The 19847-nt window shown below is 38.9% G+C and overlaps 1 protein-coding gene across 2 annotated transcripts in view; it reads right to left on the bottom strand.

Annotated features, from left to right (window-relative positions):
• Nucleotides 1–1760: 1760 nt before the first annotated feature.
• NKAIN4 (sodium/potassium transporting ATPase interacting 4) overlaps nucleotides 1761–19847 on the bottom strand; it is a 582098-nt gene continuing 564011 nt past the window's right edge. For both annotated transcript variants that reach the window (XM_044089894.1, XM_044089895.1), the window contains one exon: nucleotides 1761–4063. In XM_044089894.1, coding sequence (XP_043945829.1) covers nucleotides 4054–4063 — 10 coding nt within the window. In that variant the 3' untranslated portion in view covers nucleotides 1761–4053. The remainder of the gene's footprint in view (nucleotides 4064–19847) is intronic.

A 19847-nucleotide genomic window follows, 5' to 3' on the forward strand; every position in this document is an offset into this window, starting at 1 on the left:
GGGGGATTCATGCTGCCATAAAAGCAGGAAATAGTAGTGGCACTGAAAAGGGAATTATTAGCCCCTTATGGGAGCTATTAAGTTTGTGCTGTAAGACTGCACTGAAAGATTCTGAGCTAGGAGTGAAACAGGTGAATTCGTCTGAAGTCAGTGTTCATAATTCTGCTTTTCAACTGTTCAGATTTAGCTATTTAACTGAGACTGGTGTCGGTCTTGTCAAGTCAGAAACATTTATTTTTAAAACACTTTTAATAAATAGCACCTTTTGTATATTTACATGTGTGTGCATATGTGTATATATCTTTATCTATCTATGAATGCCATTAGTTTAGTCAGAAAATGCATTGATCACTTGTTGAATTTCATGATAACTTAACTTTCATTGGTGGTGAAAGTGAATAAATTATATCACAGCTGACCTTCAGCAAGCTGACTGCAATATGATTCAGAATTTTCCTCCTTCCCTGCAGTTGTAAAACCATGGAGTAAGTTTATTGAAGTTCTGGGGGTGTGAAGGCAAAGACCCATGTTGGGGGTGTGAGGGATGAAGCCCCCCCATGTGAAAACAAAATTTTCTATATTTCTGGTGCTTGCAAACGTAGCTCTTTTGTTTACATTCGCAATCATTTCTGCTAGATTTTTTTTTTACTTTTTGTGAAAGTAATCACTAATGAAATTTTTAGATGTGTTTTCTGTAGATTAAAGTTTATCACCAGTTATAAAGAATATAGTCACAAGCATGCATATATAGTTGTCAGTGACACAGTTTGTATAGTTGTGTATGACAACTTTGGCATTTTTATCAGAGGGAAAAATATTATCAAAAATCACTTTTTATTGACTTGTGAACTAAAAACACGAGGGTATACCCCTTTGCCTTTAACTTATACGAATTTGGTATGTTCATCGGGGGGAAAGCATCCTCAGAAACTGCTTTCTTATTTGACTTCGCAGGAAACATATCACCCTATTCTATAGTGGGAGAATTAATTTTTACTCAACATTGAGCGTCTTAAGGCACCTTATAAATTCCATATGGAGTTCAGAAGCTCCAGATAATATGTTGGGCTTTTTATAACAAGATCTGCACAGTGCTGCCAAGAAGTTACTGCAGAGTCAAGGAACCAAAGAACAAAATAGGACAGATTTGACTAATTCCTGATACTCCATTTTTCTACAAACAAACAGTTCCTGCCCAGTTACAGCTGTCAGATGTAAGCTTCAAAATGTTTTTCAGTTAATGTACTCTGCATGCCACTTCATTTGCATGACTCTCATATCAATTAAATTCATCATCACGTACCTCAGTCTCCTTTCTGCAGAATCAGAGATGGTGCAGACATGAAGCATTTTTCTTGAATCACCCTTTTGAGAAGACTAAAAAAGCACATCTTGTTTCTTGATTCAATACAAATACAAATAAAAAATCTCAGAAAAAAAAGCATTCAGAGTTAAAAGCAAACTGGTTAACAAAAGATCTTTGTCCAGCAATTATGAACAAATGATTTCTTTAACAGTTTCAGACTCAACATTACTTAATGCACAGATAAGAGATAAATAAGTGAACTGTCTTCACTTCCAAACATAAGTACTAGAGAGCATGGTGTGAAAATCTTAAGATCAATGACTTTTGAAAAACAAGGGCTTTAACACCCTCAATTTCAAGTTTCTTTTCCTTCCTTCCTAGGTTTTGCTATCTAAACAAATCTGATGAGGTAAGTCAACAGTTAGTATTTCCAGAATTAAACTGGCAATGTATATGCAACTGTAAGCCATTTATTGAGGAGAAAATTCATTTAAACAGGGCAAAATGTTTTTTTTTTTTTTTCAAAAAAGATGAGGCTTGAAACTTTATAAAATGCAAGAAAAGTCCACAAAACATTTTAAATAATTTGAAAAACATACAGCAATAAGTATCAACACACAAAATACAGAAGGTTGCTAAAAAGGGACAGAAAGAATATGTCTGGTAAATAATAAGAAAACAGAATTCATGAAATAATCAGATTTAAAATATTCAGCATGTAACTTATAAAAGACTTTAAATAAGAACTGTCACAGAATATATCTTTTCAGGTCACTCTCTGTAGGCAATATTTTGAATTCCTCATAGAATACTTAAGTGATATACTCTGTAAAGAATAATAAATTACAACTGTTGCCTCTCCTCTCAGCAAACTAGTGTATCAGCGATCATAAATTTCTATAAAACTGTACTGAGCCACAGTTTCTCATTTTAAACTACTAGGAATACAGCAGAGGTTTGAAAACTACAACTGTGACAGAAGCTATTCAGTGCACAAGTAGCTAAGAAGTCCAATATGGATAAGGGCTATGTCACAGCAATGTGTACATTCCTGCTTCTTCCACCTCCAGTGTGGACTGCTCACTGCAGCCTGGGATACTGTATTAGACAGTGGCAAGCCATTTTAGCATGAGCCAGTGAAAGCTGGATGAAAAGACTAAAGACCAAAAGATGCAAATAATAAACGTGACATGAAAGGAACACTAACACTGGCATCTGGAAAGCAAGTATTTGATGACAAATGTGGAAACCGTCTATCACATGTACCCCCCCCCCCCCCACACACACACACACACACACAGAACAATGTTTTGTCAGTCTGCCGTAGACTCCTTTGTCTGTTTTAGGGACTGTAGCAAATCAGGAAACCCATCCTCTGCCAGAAATAGATGAGCCAGCTCTGCACCACAGAACTTTCAGCCTGATACTGATGAAATCAGTGTTGATGTCTCTTGTAGGTTGTGGCAGCCTGCTTATCAATGTGTATGCAGCTGGTATTGCCTTCTTTCTACTTGTCTGCAAGAAAGGTAAAGTCTTCTAACACACACACACACACACACACACACACACACACACACACACACACACACACACACACACACACTGCAAATACTACTTTTTCTGGCTGAAGAGCTTTACACAGATCTGCAAATGACACAGTCTGTTTAAATCCACGGATCATGTAATTTTACTTGGAAAAGTGAATGTCAAAATACAAGGAGTAAAACAAGGAAAAACAAATCCACTGTGGGCTGAAAGTTGAGAGAATAGTTATACAAAATTATTTTCTAAGAAACTAAAGTCAGATGTTTGTGTTCTAGAACCTGATTTCTTGCTAACGGTTGCATACTCTTCCATGCAGAAAAGTTCTATTAAAGATACAGTAAAAAGGATTCTGAACTCATTTAAATACTCCCTTGCTTGAGGTCAGGTAAAGTCAACACACTATTATGGCTGTTACATTTGAGAAAAAGGAAAACAAAACTTGAAATAATTCCTTGATCCTTTCCTTGATGCAGATCCTCAAATTGAAGCACAGAAATAGCAGTACTTGAATCTGTAGTTCTGTGTGGTAGTCACATACAAACTGAATGCTGTACTGCTGAAATGAATAAGAAAAGAAAAGAAAAGAATTTGCTGGTGGTATGAATAGTCATTCTTAGACAGGAGTCTGTTTTGCTCCCAGAAAGTCACATTCTGTTATGTGGAATCACTTTGTTTTGCTCCCAGAGTGCCACAACTCTATTAGTTGGATCCCTTATAATGCAGTACTTTTTTTTTTCACAAAGCCCGAGCACTTTATTAGAGTTTTACATTTTACTTCACCTCTCCTCATTTTTTATGATGGTTATTCAGTTTTGATGTAGATGCAGGTCTTATCCAGACTGATCTCTGTTGCTGACCCACTTTTAAACCAAACTCCTAAGTTTATTCTATATTGCTATCTTCTCAGTGACTGAAACACTTTTCAACAGAATCTGCTAAGTTCATTCTATTATGCTATCTACTCCCAGCCTCATAAAAATCAATGTCTGCTGCTCCATTTTCTTCCAAAGAGACAGTGATTTTTTTCTTGCGGTTGAGTATGCTTGTAAACACAAAACGCGTCCATGGTTGTTTGGTCCTTCACCTTTGCTGTACCAGAAATACAGCACCTCTGTTCCATTAAGCTCCAGAATATTTTCTCCATGGCTGCGGAGTTGAAGACAGCCTTGTGGAATCTGTTACAGCTGCCTTCTCTCTATCACTTACGAAGACCTAATAAGGGAAACAGAAAACAAAGAATTTAGTGTCACAGTAAAATATGGTTGTGCATTTTATTTTATTTATTTTATTTTCCATTTGTTTACCGGGTTAGTCTGGCTGGATACAAGGTGACTGCTTTCAGCAGAGACCCAGGGGGAAAAGCTCCAGATACATAGTAAAAATGTATAAAAAATAATAAAAATAATAAAAACTTATACAAACATAGCTATTTTGCACAAAGGGCATAGAACATATAAAAAGAGTAAAATCAGAGTTTTACAAATGATGCAGCATATAGTTGTTAGAATATTGAGAAACAATTAAACAAGATATTATACAATATATATACAATTGCTTGAACATAAATTCAAAAATAAGTTTCCCTAGACAAACAGGGTCATAAACTAGAAATCATAACATTAACAATGAAAATTTACAAATTGTTCTTCAAGTCAGTTTAAATGGATCTACTTCAATGCAACGACAGCCCACTTCACCGAAACCCAAAACAACGAGACCACATCAACGAAACCCCACAACAACGAACATTCACAACAACGAAACCCAAAACCATGAAACACCAACACAAACATCACAAACACACACATACACACACAACAACCCCAAAGTACCTAACAAACAATACTACAAACCGTACAGGCAGGGGGGGCAAGCCCCCCTGCACCCCCTTCTTTATTATTCAAACTCCGAGATCGCACAGACACACAAGGCACACTCACACCCACACATTACATTCCCAAACAAACACACACCACACTCACAACACACACTTACACACACCACTACCCCTCAAACACACACTTACACATTCATACTTACCTGCATCACAATACCAGCACGGCTAGATCACAGTCCCGTAATGTCTGAAATTAAATTTCGTACTCATAACTCGGGCATTGCACAAACAGACACACAAGGCACACACACACTCACACATTACATTCCCAAACACACACCACACTCACAACACACACACACACACCACTACCCCTCAAACAGATACTTAAACATACTTACGGGCATCGGAACACCAGAAGCACTAAACACAATCCCGTAATGTTGGGATTTTAAATTTCGCGCTTCTGGGGTTTCGATGTTCTACAGTGTCGAACATCTGGTCCCGATCTTCCAGGTTTTGTTCATATGAAGGGAACCCATTTAAATACATTATTTGTTAGTATGCAGTACAAAACAGTCAACAAGTGCCCAAAAACATTCACTTGATAATTTGAAGTGGGCTGTTTATTACCTTACTTTTTATCCCATACTGTGAAGTCTAAACGTCTGTCTGGTCACTTGCTTTAACAATTCACCCACACTGGGACTAGGGTGTTTTCTCCCTCTTTAGTTATTTTTCATGTCTGCTTCCTTGCACACTAGTCTGTTTAAATATTCATACTGATCATTTTCAGAGGAGACTAATAAATGCCCAATTTTATGCTTATATTCTCATTCATGTTGTAGTCTTTTACTAGTTTGCTAATACTGTATCAAATTGACAAGGTTCTGTGTGAGTCTAAGTCACTTAACACAGAAAGAACTCAGGTATTGCCGCTAAAAACGGACACTTGTTTGCTTGCAGAATTAAAAATTATTAAAAGAGAAGAGCTTAAGAAGTATTTTGATTTCGTACTCTGTACATACTCTTCTCTACAGCTTGGCCTCATGAATCAAGCATTCTTAAGGCACATATCTTGTTCATATGTGCGCTAGTGTTAATACAAATACAGAGAACATGGTAAAGGCTAACAACGCAATATATTTTCTAAAATTTTCATCCTGCAGTAAATGCCATTTCCGGAAGCACATGTGCCAGAATCACTTTCCAAAAAGAAGGAAGAATTTAAAGCATGCACCCCCCAAGCATCATGAAAGGTCATGCATGCCCTCTGCAAAGGATGTATTAATGGATGGAAAGCTGCAACAAAAACAAAGTTACAGCTACAAATTACATTAACAAAATGTCCATCTCTGGAGAAAAAAAAAAAAACAACTTTTAATGAATCACTTGAATGTTGGTTAATATACAGTAAACATTTTAAAAAGTAGCTTAATGACAGTACATGGTACCTGTCTGATTGAGCCTAATGAAGGAAAAAAAAACACTCATTGTTCATCATTTACATCACCAAGAAAACCAATAACTAAGGCTTTGCAAGTAAGATACAAGTATTACAGGATCACTTATCTCTTAAGCCTTAAGGTAGTAATATACTGAAGTGAATGCAGAGGAGCTTAACATATCAGACAAAATATGTATTTATGTATTTATTTGTTCAGTTTGGTAACCAGGGTATAACACTGATCTAAACTGACCTATTTCAATCCCAGACCAGACAAACATAAATGATGGTAGACAAGCACATTAACAATAAATATTATGAATATAATAATAATAATAATAATAATAATAATAATAATAATAATAAAGTACTCCGTATATGGGGCAATAGGAAAGGATGGTTAGAGTAAGGAGAGAAGAAAAAGAAGAAGAGAGTTAATTGGTGAAGGGATACAGCACAAAGTGTAAAAGATAGCAAACATAAGGTAAGAGCATACAGAAATTAACTATATGTTGTCGCCTCACAGTTAGACATTGCCCGTTCAATTCTCAGTTAGAGCGTCTTCTGTGTGGCGACATGCGTGAATGGGTGTTCCTTCATTGAAGGTTGTGCGTTAGGCCCGGCAAGTCAGCATGTAAAAATCTACTGCCAATCATTAGCGGACCGGAGTTCCGCTGTGGCGACCCCTAACCAGGAAAAGCCGAAAGACACAAACAATTATATACAATGTGGAAGAGATGTCACGTGTTAGTGTAGGGAAATAATATAAGGAAGACAAAGGTGCCAGACTGGTGAAGGTGAAGATGAGAGTGTGGGATTAGGTCATGTGTCCAGAGGGAAAACATTTCCAAATTGATTCGGTCTTGAGATTATCTTTAAGCTGAGCATGAATGAGAATATAATCATATGAGGTGAGGTCTTTAAGATTTGTAGGAATGGGCTCCCAGTGTTTGGGACCTAGGATGGAGAAGCCATGGTTAGTTCAATGAAGTCTAGTTCTGGGACACTGAAGAAGTGGACCAGAGTGGTTAAAACGTCTTAGATTGTAACTCATTAGGGTGGATGCAAGGAAAGGAATGGAAAGGAGTGCTTTTTGAGGAGCTTGTAGAGTTAGGATCCAAGAAGCAGGTTGGCACATTGTTGGACAGGGAACAAATTAGCTTTGTTAAGCATGATAGAATGATGCTTATTTCTAGGAGAGAGGGTAGTGAAATGGCAGATGGAGTTAATTATAGTTTGGATGGTGGTGGAGTCTTTCTTGGATGCTGCTGCAACTCCTTGGGACAGTACTATGAACCAGCTTCCCACACCCTCAGAGAGAGAGAGAGAGAGAGAAAAAAATGCACATCACTTTACTAAGCAGATCAGCACATTGCCCCCCTTCATGTCTTCTGTTGAAAAGCAAAATAAAAGTAGTTCTTCTACTGCCATACCAACCAGGTGGCCAGATACCTAACACACACACACAACCTGCCCCATCTATTCAGGTCCCATTTCTGTGGCCTGCCCCAACCCTCCTTCAACATATTATATATAAAAAAAAAATAATAATAATAATAATAATTTATTCTTTTAATATGTAGCAAACAGTTGCTACAGTTTATACTCTGCCAGCATGGACTGCTACAGCATTCATGGTTTAGTTAAAAAAATATATTATTTTTAAACTGTGACAAACTATTTGCTGCAAATATAGCAAATAGTTACTACAGTTTATACATTGCTTGCATGGAGCACTATGGCACTAATGTTTTAGCTTAAGAAAAAATGTTTTCTTCATTTTTAACTGTAGCAAACAATTGCTACAGTTTATACCCTATCTACATGGATTATTACAGAACTCAAGTTTTAGTTAAAAAAAAGAAAAAAAATACTTTTAAACAGTATCTATAGTTTAGACCACACATGGAATGCTACAATGCTCAGGTCTGACAACAAATGAGCAAATGTTCCCAAAGTGTGGATCACGACCTGGGAGAGGGCCGTTCTAGCTGGGAGGGGGGGGGGGGGCTGCTGGTTGGGAGATTTATTTTTTAATTTAAAATTTTTTAAGGGTGTTCTTCTTTAAGAAGAATGCCCTTTGTGTCCAGTTGCACAGACATGACAGGTGACCATGTCCGTCTTCTGCATCTGTGTGACCTGCTGTTTACATCTTCATCTTCCATGCATGTGGAATGTGAATACCAGAAGACATTTGAAATGCAGACCACAAAGTGACAAGTGAGAGGTGTGTGTGTGTGTGTGTGTGTGTGTGTGTGTGTGTGTGTGTGTGTGTGTGTGTGTGTGTGTGTGTGTGTGTGTGTAAATGAGGAAGGGAGGTGTGTCTCAGCTATTTAGAAGAATGACCAGATCTTTGTCTCATATTTTTACTCTGTTCCTCATAAATTTTGTGTTTTTGGGGGGTTTATTGTGGCAAATCAGTAAGGACAGAATTCACTAAATAATGACCGACATTTGAGTTTCAGACTTCATATCCTTCAGAAAATTGATGATAACATAGTTCCTTTTATTGTAGTAACTTTATAAGTTTGTGAAAGCAATATTTAAAGTTTGGCCCTATTTTTGGGGCTTTGTCTCACCATTATTTTTGGCTTTACTAAGAGGTTGAGAGGTATGGTGTGTGTGTGTGTGTGTGTGTGTGTGTGTGTGTGTGTGTGTGTGTGTGTGTGTGTGTCTAAGAGGGAGGTAGGTAGGTGTGTGTGTCTTGTGAGCAGAGAGAAGGTATGCGTCTGTGTGTGAATACTACAGCAGAAGTCCAGTTAATGGAAATGTTAACCCGTGCTCTGAAATTAATGCTGTTTTAGAAACTTATAACAAAAGAATTCTATATAACCATTAAAACTTGGCTGATGTTATGATTATAGAAGCATCCGTAGTACTCTTGAGTGTCAAAGAGCAGCGGACTGTGATCTGTAAGCCCCAACATGGCCAAAAGGTCTCATAGGTGAGTAATGGAAATTGTGCCCTATTTGTTTATTATTGTCCTCTGGGACGGAATTTAAGAGAACTGCTAGGCACCCTCATACAGTTTAAGATGTGGAATGCTGATCTGGCCTTGGTGATTTGACATATAATTATTTACATAATTCCAGCTAGCTGGGCTGGTAGTATTTCCCTTGTGTCACAGATGGAATCACAGATCTCAGGGGCCAGGATGGAGAAAGAGTGCTCCATTTGCTTTAGTTTGGTGTATTGGATCAGCAGGTCTGGGGTGGAGGTGGACATTGACCTCAAGATGTATGAAGGCTGTCTTCTGAGAATCTGTTGGCAAAGTATGGGAGGGACTCCATACCGTTGAGTTTAATAAAGGGATATATTGAACATGGATGATATTTGTCTTAAAAAGTAATTAATCAGAATATTCAGAAATACTACTTTGTCCCCTGAGATTTGCTTGGCATTTCTATTTGCACATTGTAACATCTAAATGACAAACTAATTATTACAGTTCAAAATCAATTCAGCACTGGATCAAAATTTGTGATGTATCCTATGGAGAATTTAGAACGATCGGCTGACTTTTAGGGAAACTGCAACAATTAGTCACAATACAGAAGGACTAACAAACAGGATTCCAGTAAAATACTTACACGGGGGGAGCAAAATCCAGCAAGGCTCCATGCACAGGCTGCAGCCCATAGTTGCTATAATATGTCCAAGGTTGATAGATCTTGAGAGTAAATTTCAAATAGTTAAGGTGAAGGTCGTTACATCTATCCATTTCTACCAGCTGGGCTTTTCTCAGAACAGTCCCTAATGGAATGAATGTATAATGTTTTTATTTCTCTAATTCTTCATGTAGTATGGGAAAAACCTTAGTGTTATGACCTTTTGATCCATGCTCATGACCTTATGTAGGATCATGGCCTCATCTCTGATATGATCTATTTGCATAGCCTAAGTGGCTTCCCCATTTGCAGATTCCTGGAATGGTCACAACACTGCCTGGAACCTATTGATTTCACAGTGGTTAGCACTTGCCGACAGCTGTCGATCAGATATAGTTGCATTCACTGGTTCTGGAGTTGCCATATCAGCCTGATTTGTTATTCTCACTAATCTTATAAGCTACAACTGCATTTGCCACACAGGTAAACATCCGGATATGTAGGCATGGTATACCATTTGGTCTTGGCCTCAGTTCAACCTATTGTCCCCAAATGGTCAACATGACATTGTGAGTTTTACAACATTCAATTCCCTCTGATCTGAGCATTATAATCTCTTAAACTGTTCTAAACATGTATTGTTCCATTAGACCCCCTCTGAGCTTTTCTGCAATCTTGAACTGAAAATGATTACTGGTGCTTCAGGTGGCAGTGTTCTTCTCTGACACATCATTTGCTGCAGCAGGTCTTTCATTACATCACTACATATAATACATTTTAATTGCATTTCCTGAGTGTATTTAAATATCGCACTGAGTACTATGTTCTTTCAGGCAGCTAAGCCTAAGCATTCAGTTGGCTTTCTTTGTAGTATCCATTTTTCTGCTTTCAAATGATGCAAACTCAGAGGGAAACATCTACAATTTTTTGCCAGCCTGACAGCCTTTTGTAGCCTTTTGTAGTGAGGACATCTGTCCTTGTGGTTAAACCATTTTGGTCTCATTTAAATCACCATGGCAGACGGGCCTTGCAGTAGACTTGAACTATTTAAAAATGCTTTGTTTACCTTAGTTAAATGACACTATTGTATAACAGCTCTCCTTCACAAAGGTGGTATTTCTGCAAACTGTAAATAGCAAAAATATCAATTCCCTATTCTCTGCATGTATACACACAGACATACCAAACATATTGTAAGAATACACTTTATTTACTTATTATTTAGTTATTTGTCTTTGATGACCAGGAAAGTTCAACTGGAAAAAGCAAACATAGTTACAAGACATGTATATACAGTAAAGTATTTACAGAAACACAGCTGGTTCAACCAGCACTCTGCACCGGGACTATGAACCAGTGCCCCACCCCTCACCTCTTCAAGTGAAAAGAAAAAAAAAAGCCAATTGTAATAAACCGATCATTACATTGTGAGTACTCAGCTTATTACAGTTAGATCTATAACCCCCTCCAGCTCTTCCACGGAAGAGCAAAAACAAAAGGATGTTCCTCCTTCCTACTTCAGTCATTCAGGACATGTTGCTGTGCTTTGCTCCAATCCTCCTTTAATATATTTTATTAAACTAAAAATGTTCTTTTAAACTGTACCAAGCTGTTTGCCATAAATGTAGCAAATAGTCATGACAGTTTATACCCTGCCTGCAGTGGGCACTATAGGTTCATAGGTTCATACTAGACTATCTGCCCAAGGGCATTTATAAGCCTAGCCCATAGTTATGTGGCTTTCGCCACCCCTTTAGTTTGAATAAAAACTATGCCTATCATTTTTCTGTGCCTCTGTCAAGCAGTGACACTGAAGTAATCCCTGGGGTATATCTGCGATCTCCCATCCATTGGTCAAGATTCCTCCTGAACAAGGCCAGCGAGGTGCTCTGCCTCACATGTACCGGGATTTTGTTCCACAGCATAGGGAGTCTCTGGGTGGTGAATCTGTCCCTCCAGCACGTTCTATTTATAACTGTGTCAAGGTTTAAGTCTCCCGCCCTTGTGGTTCTGAGGGATCTAGATTTTTTGAGGTGAAGCATATTCATCAAATCTGGGTTTGACATGGCCTTATATGTCAGGCACAGGTCACCTCTGAGCAAGCGGTATGAGACTGAATAGAGCTGGCTTTCAGTTGGGCAGCATAAGACATATTTTTGAGACCCTTTATCCTTTTGGTGAGGAACTTTTGGGGCCTTTCAAGCTGCAACAGGTGTCTGGTCAGATACATTCCAAACAGGGCATTGTACTCAATCATAGGTCTAATGAGTGATGAGTACAGGGGGACGATGACCTCTAGATGTGAATCCCTTCATGATCAGGTGGGCGATATAGAAGGTTTTCCTAACTACTTTAGCAACATGAGTGTCAAACGAAAGGCTACTGTCAACTTGGGTCCCCAGATCCCTGATGACTTTTTCTGTGCTCAGTGGATTGCCACCTATATGGTAGCTAGGGGTAACCTTGTTTTTCCCGAAGGGTATGACTATGCATTTTTTGGCGTTTAACTTCAGGCCATGGCTCTGGCACCAGTTATCTGTTTCTGTGAGGCCCTTCTGGAGGATATCTGTGTCAGATGTGTTTTCGACTATGGCCCAGTTTGCAGTCATCTGCAAACTTTGTCAGCCATAACCCTCCTGTGTTTGCTTGTACTTCAGAAAAGTAGATGCCGAACAAGAGTGGACCCAGGACTGAGCCCTGTGGGACACCACTTGTGACAGGCTTTGAGTCTGACATGGCTCCAGCAACTCTGACCCTGTGGGTTCTGTCACTTAGCCAGTTTGCAACCCATCTTGTGATGTATGGGTTTACATTCAAGCTGATGAGTTTTTCGATGATACCTGAGTGGGGTATTGTGTCGAAGGCCTTTGCCAGGTCAAGGTAGGCTGTATGGACTGCCTTTCCCTCATCAATGGCCTTGGTGACTGTCTCGAAAAAGTCAACCAAGTTTAAGAGGCAGGATCTGCCTTTGACAAAGCCAAACTGGGTTGGATCCAAAGTCTGCAAGTTCCCTATGTCTTTATTTATGAGTTCCATTATGATCCTCTCCATGGCTTTGCAGATAAGGCTTGTCAAGCTAATGGGGCGGTAATTTCCAGGGTCTGTGGAGGCACCACCCTTATAAAGTGGGACCACAGTCGCCGTGCGCCACTCCTTGGGTACGTATCCTGAGGTGAGGCTAAGATTAAACAGCTGTCCTAACTGTGGGTTTAATTCCTCGTTGAGTTCATGAAGCACACAGCCGGGGACACCATCCGGTCCCATGGATGCTGTGTTTTTGCCTTAGTGAGGCAGTTCTCACCTGGGCGTTGGAGATGTTTGGGGGCTACAATCCTCTGGAATAGATATCTCTCCTTTTGGGGGGGGAGTTTGCACTGAACCTGTCAGCCAGTATGTTAGCAATGTGTGTAGGTTCAGTAATTTTCACATCATTTTGAACTAATTCTGAGCATATCTGGGAGTTTCCTCCTAGGTTTCTAACATAGCTAAAGAAGGCCTTATGATTGTCTTTAGAGTCCTTGGCGATTTTTCTCTCAAAATTTGCCTTGGATGATTTTATGAGAGCTCTTAGTTTTTACTTATAATGATCAAAGGTGTCTTACCTTTCAAGGATTTTGCTCTATCTTGTAGTAGCTTCCTCCTTTTGTTGTAGAGCTTGTTTATGGCTGGGGTCCACCAGACTGGATGCTTGCCTTTGGTACAGAGAGTCTTAGTTTTGTTTGGGATTGCCTGATCCATGCAGTCCTGTAGGTGCTGGTAGAAGGCATTTGTAAGTGATTCAGCGGTTTGAGTAATGTTTACCACTGGCTCAGGGGCCTTAAAGGAGACCACACTAGTTTTTAGAAGTGTGAAATCGGCTTTTGAGAAGTTTTTCACTGTGGTCTTTTTTGTTTGAGGGGGGGGGGGGATGAGGACCTCCAGCGAGATTAGTTTATGATCTGATCTCACCAGTGAGGGGTATACTTCCGGTGTTGAACATTTTGATCCCATGTTCGTGATGATGAGATCAAGTATGTTTTCTCCTCTTGTGGGGATGGTGACTAGTTGTTCCATGGCATTTGAGTTTATGAACTCCAGGAATCTTTGGGTTAGAGTTTTCGGGCTTGAGTAGTGTTCCCAGTCTATATTAGGGTAGTTGAAGTCACCTAGTATGATGGTGTTTGTAGATACATTTATCCCCTCCAATGTTTTCAGGAAGGCCATGTGAGGTTCCTGAGTTTGAGAGGGTGGCCTGTAACATGCTACAAATTGCAGAGCAGTCTTGCCTATGGTTAATTGCACCTGGATGGTCTCCGATGCATCATGCGTTGCCACCAACCTTGAGGTGTGGGTGTCCTTTATGAATATGGACACCCCCCCTCCTTTCTTGGTGTTGTCCGGATTTTGGGGCCGGAAAGCATGATATGAGGTGAAACCTGTTAGTGCTGGGGTGCTCTCAGGAGCCTTGAACCAGGTTTCTGTCACAGCACAGACATCGATGTTCTCCATATTGAGAAGGGCCTCGAGTGCGTGCATCTTGAGATTGAGACTTCTGGCATTGAGCAGCATTACCCTTAGTTTTTTTCCTTTTGGTGTTCTAGGGTGGTAGGTTTAGAATTTGAGCCTTGCCTAAAAAGGCACTATGGGGTGGCAAGAGTCTTTGCCAATATCCGGAAGCCCAGGGTGACAGGTGCAAGCCGTCCCTTGAAGCAGCGTGGCTTGTCCAGCATGTCATCCCAGGCAGACAGACATTGGATCCCCTTTGAATGACACCAGAATTTAAGCCAATTATTAAAGCTGATCATCTTATCACTGTATTGTGGCATCATTCTAGGTGAAGGTAGGATACTGCTCAAGGTCAGGGTCATACCTGCCTGGGCTACATAATCAGAGAGCTCCTCGATGTCCCTTTTCATGTAGTCCAAGGAGGTACGTCTCAGGTCGTTGACACCAGCGTGGACAATGACTGAGTCGTACTTGTACCTGCTGTTGAGAGACCTGAGTGCTTGTGTTATGTGGCGGATTCTAGCCCGACAGGCAGCTTACTGTGACCTTCTCCTTACTCAGTCTGGTGAGCGGGACATCAGTGTGTCTGACTATGGAATCACCAATGACAAGTGTGTCTGGCATTTTGTTTGGCCTTAAGGGCTGTGACTGTTTGACACTCTGACTGTGTGATCTATGTGTTGCATGTGTTGGGTCGTGAGGTGGTAGTTGTTTGGGTGTCTGCTTTGGTGGCCTCTGCTGTTTTGGTAAATTTTTGATCAGAGCCTCTGAGTATGTCTTTGTGTGAGTATGTGTATGATTTGAAGTTGTGATGGTACCATGTGTGACTGGGTATGTATTGTGTGTGGTTACCTTCTCCGATCACATTTTAGTTAAAATAGTCTTCTTTTTAAGCTGTAGCAAACAGTTGCTACAGTTTATACCTTGCCTGCATGAAGCACTACAGTGCTCAGATTTTAGTTAGAAAAATATATTTTCTTTTTACTTTTAAACTGTAGCAAACTGCTTGCTACATTCTGGTACACTTCCTGCTACACTTTAAGCCACACAAAGAGCACTACAGTCATCAGGTTTGATTGCAAATGCCATATTGGCTTTTAAAAGCCGGTATTGCATTAAAGAGATGTCAGGATCCACTGATTGTGCGCACCCTGCAACACTTTGTGTCCAGGGTATTTGCCCTTCTTGCCCCACCCTAACTACACTACTGAGTATTTACATCAATATGTATAAGTGTATACGGTTCTAGTAGGTCAACATTCTTGCAGAAAGTAAATGGATTTGTAGTTTAGAAGGGAAAACATTGTTGCAGCATAGGGTGTATCAATGCAAGCACTGCAAGAAGGTACAGACATTTTGAGAGTATTGCTAGACTTTAGAGTGTGATAGAAAAGTCAGGAAGTGAGATAAGGGTGCGAGAAAAAGGTGTGTATGATTTGAAATGGAGTAGGCTAAGATGGGGAAGAAAAATGGAGGAAATGCTGAGATATTGGCAAGTCTGGTGTTGAGCATGAATATGAGCAGGTTTTTAAAGTGCAGTAGTTTGTCAGTGAGTTTGATGTGTTTGGGGATGGAGTTCCATATTTTGAGATGTAAAGTGAATCACCGCCTGACTTATTAGACTTAGTTGTTTTTAATATGAACTTGTCAGCCGAATGGAGGCCACTTGAGGGGGAGTAAGGCAGTAAGTTGTGGGACATTTATCTGGATAGTAAATACATTTATATGCAGATACTAATTGTGAATGTTTTAAGATGTTGCTTTGTTTGAGATAGTTAAGCTGTTTCAAAGCTTGACAGTGGTGGGTTCTATCTTTTGAGTGACTGGCAAATTTAGTAATTACGCTTGCAGGACTGTTTATTTTATTTATTTTATTTTACATTTGTTGACCGGGCTAGTCCAACTGGATACATGTCCATTTTCAGTAGAGGCCCGGGGAGATAAGCTCCAAGATTAAACTAATGCAATAGGAATACAAGGCAACACAGAAACATAAAACTAATACATGTTAAAAATTAACATAGTACAACTAGCATCACGGAGTAAAGGCACAAAACGCTAAAAAAATGATTAAATACATTATTGCTGTAGGCTAGAATAGAAGAAACTAATATAATAGAAAAACATGAATGCAGGTTTTGACAATGCAGTTGTATGAGAAGCATATATCTGAGGTATATAGTTTGACATTTATTGTACAGAAAAGTGGGGAAGAGATGAGAGGCTCTAACTAGTTATTATGCCTATTTTGAACTTTACACATATATAACATGGGTGGCATTAATACAAAAACTGACAATGAAAGTGCCAGGAGCAGGAGTAGGGTTTATGAAATGTACAAGGTAGGTTTCATATAATAAGAAAGAAATAAAAAACTACAACATTAACTAAGATGAGGGTTTATTTGCTTATTAGTGTGTTATAGAAGGGGAAAAAGCAGTATACTCGATAGTTAGTGTTAATCTGGGTTAGTACATGGGCATGACCATTGTGCTTTAAGGTGTAGTTTTAGTTGGCACTTGAAGAGTGGTAATGATGAAAGTAATTGTAGGCTGCTGGGGAGTCTGTTCCAAATCTTACCCACAGAATTAGAGAAGAGGGAGTCTCCTGCTTTATTAGGGGATTTCTGGATGGTTACTTGTAGTTTATTTGCTGAGCGAAGGGTAGTAAGATCTTTATAAGGAGAGACTATGCTACTAAGAATAGGAGTATTCTTGCTATGAAAGAGAATCTTATGGGTAATTTTAAGTTGCTGAAATAGTAGCTGGTTTTGGAGTTCTAGCCATCCTGGCTGTTTGAGATTTAAACAGTGATGGGTTCTATATGGTGAACCCGTAGCAAATCTGCCAGTGTTGTTGTAGGAAGTTGCCAGTTTGTTTAGGTTCGCTTTGGAAAGATTTGTATAAATAGATGAAGCATAAAGGAGGGTAGAGATCAGATGGGTATGGGTAATGGTGGTTCTGGCTTCAGGGGTGAGGAAGGTTTTGGACTGTTGCTGCCTTCTTTCTATTTTAATGTTTAAAATATTTTTATGGGAGTGAATGTCACTTTCTTAATATCTTGGTCAGCTTGCAGTCATCTGCGAGGTGTATTTCTAACTGTATTTTCACAACCTAAGTGACCTAAGTGGTGGTAACTTCCTGGCATAAAGTTTAGATTGATTTCACAGCCTGCTTTTTTCTTTCTTTTTAACTGTTTACTGCTCCTAAAAGACTCCTTTTAGATAATAAAATACCTCAAGGAGAAGTTTGATTTTAGAAACAGAGTAATCAACTAAAGATGGACCCCTGCCCTCAAAAAAAATAAATAAATAAAAATAATATATATGTATATATATATATATATATATATATATATATATATATACACACCCACACATATATATATATATATATATATATATATATATATATATATATATATATATATATATATATATACACACACACACATTTTATATATATATATATATATATATATATATATATATATATATATATATATATATAAACATACCCACATATATATAACTTTACTATATTGTAATAACTTTCTCCTTTTCACTAAAGTGCCTATTGTATATTGTACTTTCTTAGGTAAACCAGGTAAAGGAAGCCAACAAACTACTAAAACACAAAAACCAAGTCAGCAGCACCAAGACCCACCAAAGGAAGTATCAGGAATCCAAAAAATATAAAATAAAACAATTTATTGAAGCGCTTTTCGTTGCTTATAATGTGGCAACTTCTTCAGAAAAAATACACAGTTTCAAACAGTAGTTTATAAGTGAGACATGCATGTGATGACCACACCTCCAGTAAGTCAAGTTCTTAAAGAAACATTTGCTAAAAAAACACGTGTTCATAAAACCTAAATACAAAAGCTGCAAGTTTATTAAATTAAAAGTGTCATCAAAACTGTTATAGTTATACAGAAGGAATTAAACTGTTAGACTCAAACAATAACAAAGTTAGACTAGACTTCAAAATTACGGAATAATCAACCGGGTATATCACTCTAAAATATTGTAGAGCTAAAATTAATAGAATTATATTCAAGCTTTTCTCCCTGGGCCTCCGCTGAAAATGGGCTCACACTCAGACGGACTATCCCGTTCAACAAATGTAAAATAAATAAATAATATGCTATATACCATTCTGTTTTAGAAAGTGTTGAAAATGTTCATGTACTAATGGAAGGTCATTTTTAGAAGTTCATGTGCCAGGCCAAATCTTGCAAAGATTGTATAAAGAAAATCTTTTGCTTGTAGAGTTGCTACAGATGGACAAAACATATCCAGGCATTCTGAATAAGTGCACCCCCTTAATCATAGGGTACATACTTCTTGAGTGGGTCTGCTTATTTAACATTAATGCAATGATTTGGGACCCACTGTCCAAATCAAACAGCTACAGAGTGCCATATTTTGCCAGTAACCAGGGCTTGTCTTGTCAGCTACCTTTATCTAGGCATGGCCAAAAATATGAATGAATGCAAGTTATTTCATAGCTGTGGTAATGGTGCCATTTTTGCAAGGTGTGTACCTATAACTTATGTGGTTCATGCACCTTTATAACCAACATCATAAATACCTGACAGATACTCAGGTTATGTCTGTACTAGGAATGTAGATCCAATTTGTTGTCATGTAACTGCATCCATCCACGCATGGTCTGCTCATATAACTTCTTCTTCTTCTTTCGGCTTTTCCCGGTTAGGGGTCGCCACAGCAGATCACTGTCTGTTCATGATTGGCAGTGGAGTTTTACAGTGTCGAGTTGCCAGCCCAGTGCCCAACCTTCCACAGAAGGCACACACATGCACACACTCACACCTAGGGTCAATTTAGTGTGTCCAATCAACCTACAGCATGTCTTTGGGATGTGGGAGGAAACCCACGCGACCACCGGGAGGACATGCAGACTCTGCACAGAAGGCACCCCAGCCAAGGATCGAACCAGAGAACCTCTTGCTGTGAGGTGGCAACGCTAACTGCTGCACCACCGTGGCTGCCTTGTCTGCTCATAGAACTTCTAACATCAACAAATCAAACTGTTTTTCTATACTGTGCACTGGGAGTGATTCAAATCAATATATGTGAAATATAACTGCAGAATAAACTGTTTTTATTCGACTGTTCCTAAGATAACTCTGGGTATGTAATCCACATGGCAAAGGAAACTTTTTTGAATTGTGTTTCCAATCTGGGGGGAAATACATAAGACTTCAGTCATACTACAATCATAGCCAAAATTTATTCCCTCAGGTAAAAAACTGACAGAAAAGCTTTGTGATTTGTCAGCAATATAATTTGATGACCACATACATATGCACACAATCCTGCATTGTACTGAATTCAGGGATCATGAAAAGACCCCCCCCCCAGTCTGTTAGATCACAGGGCGATGTATCACATGGCAACATCACTTGTAACTCAGGATTACCACTTCTGACCTTGATGTGGCATGGGTATAACTTTTACTGATAGCAAAAAGGAGCTATAAAGAGGGGTTTATGTTGTTTTCCCACATCCAACTCTAGAAATAAACTGCAGTATGCAGACACTACATATACTTATCTTTAAGGACATTATAGATGACAATGTCTATAATCAGTCCC

The sequence above is a fragment of the Protopterus annectens genome, chromosome 12.part0 (genome assembly GCF_019279795.1).
Source record: "Protopterus annectens isolate FY-2018-M chromosome 12.part0, PAN1.0, whole genome shotgun sequence".
NCBI classification, from domain to species: Eukaryota; Metazoa; Chordata; order Ceratodontiformes; family Protopteridae; genus Protopterus; species Protopterus annectens.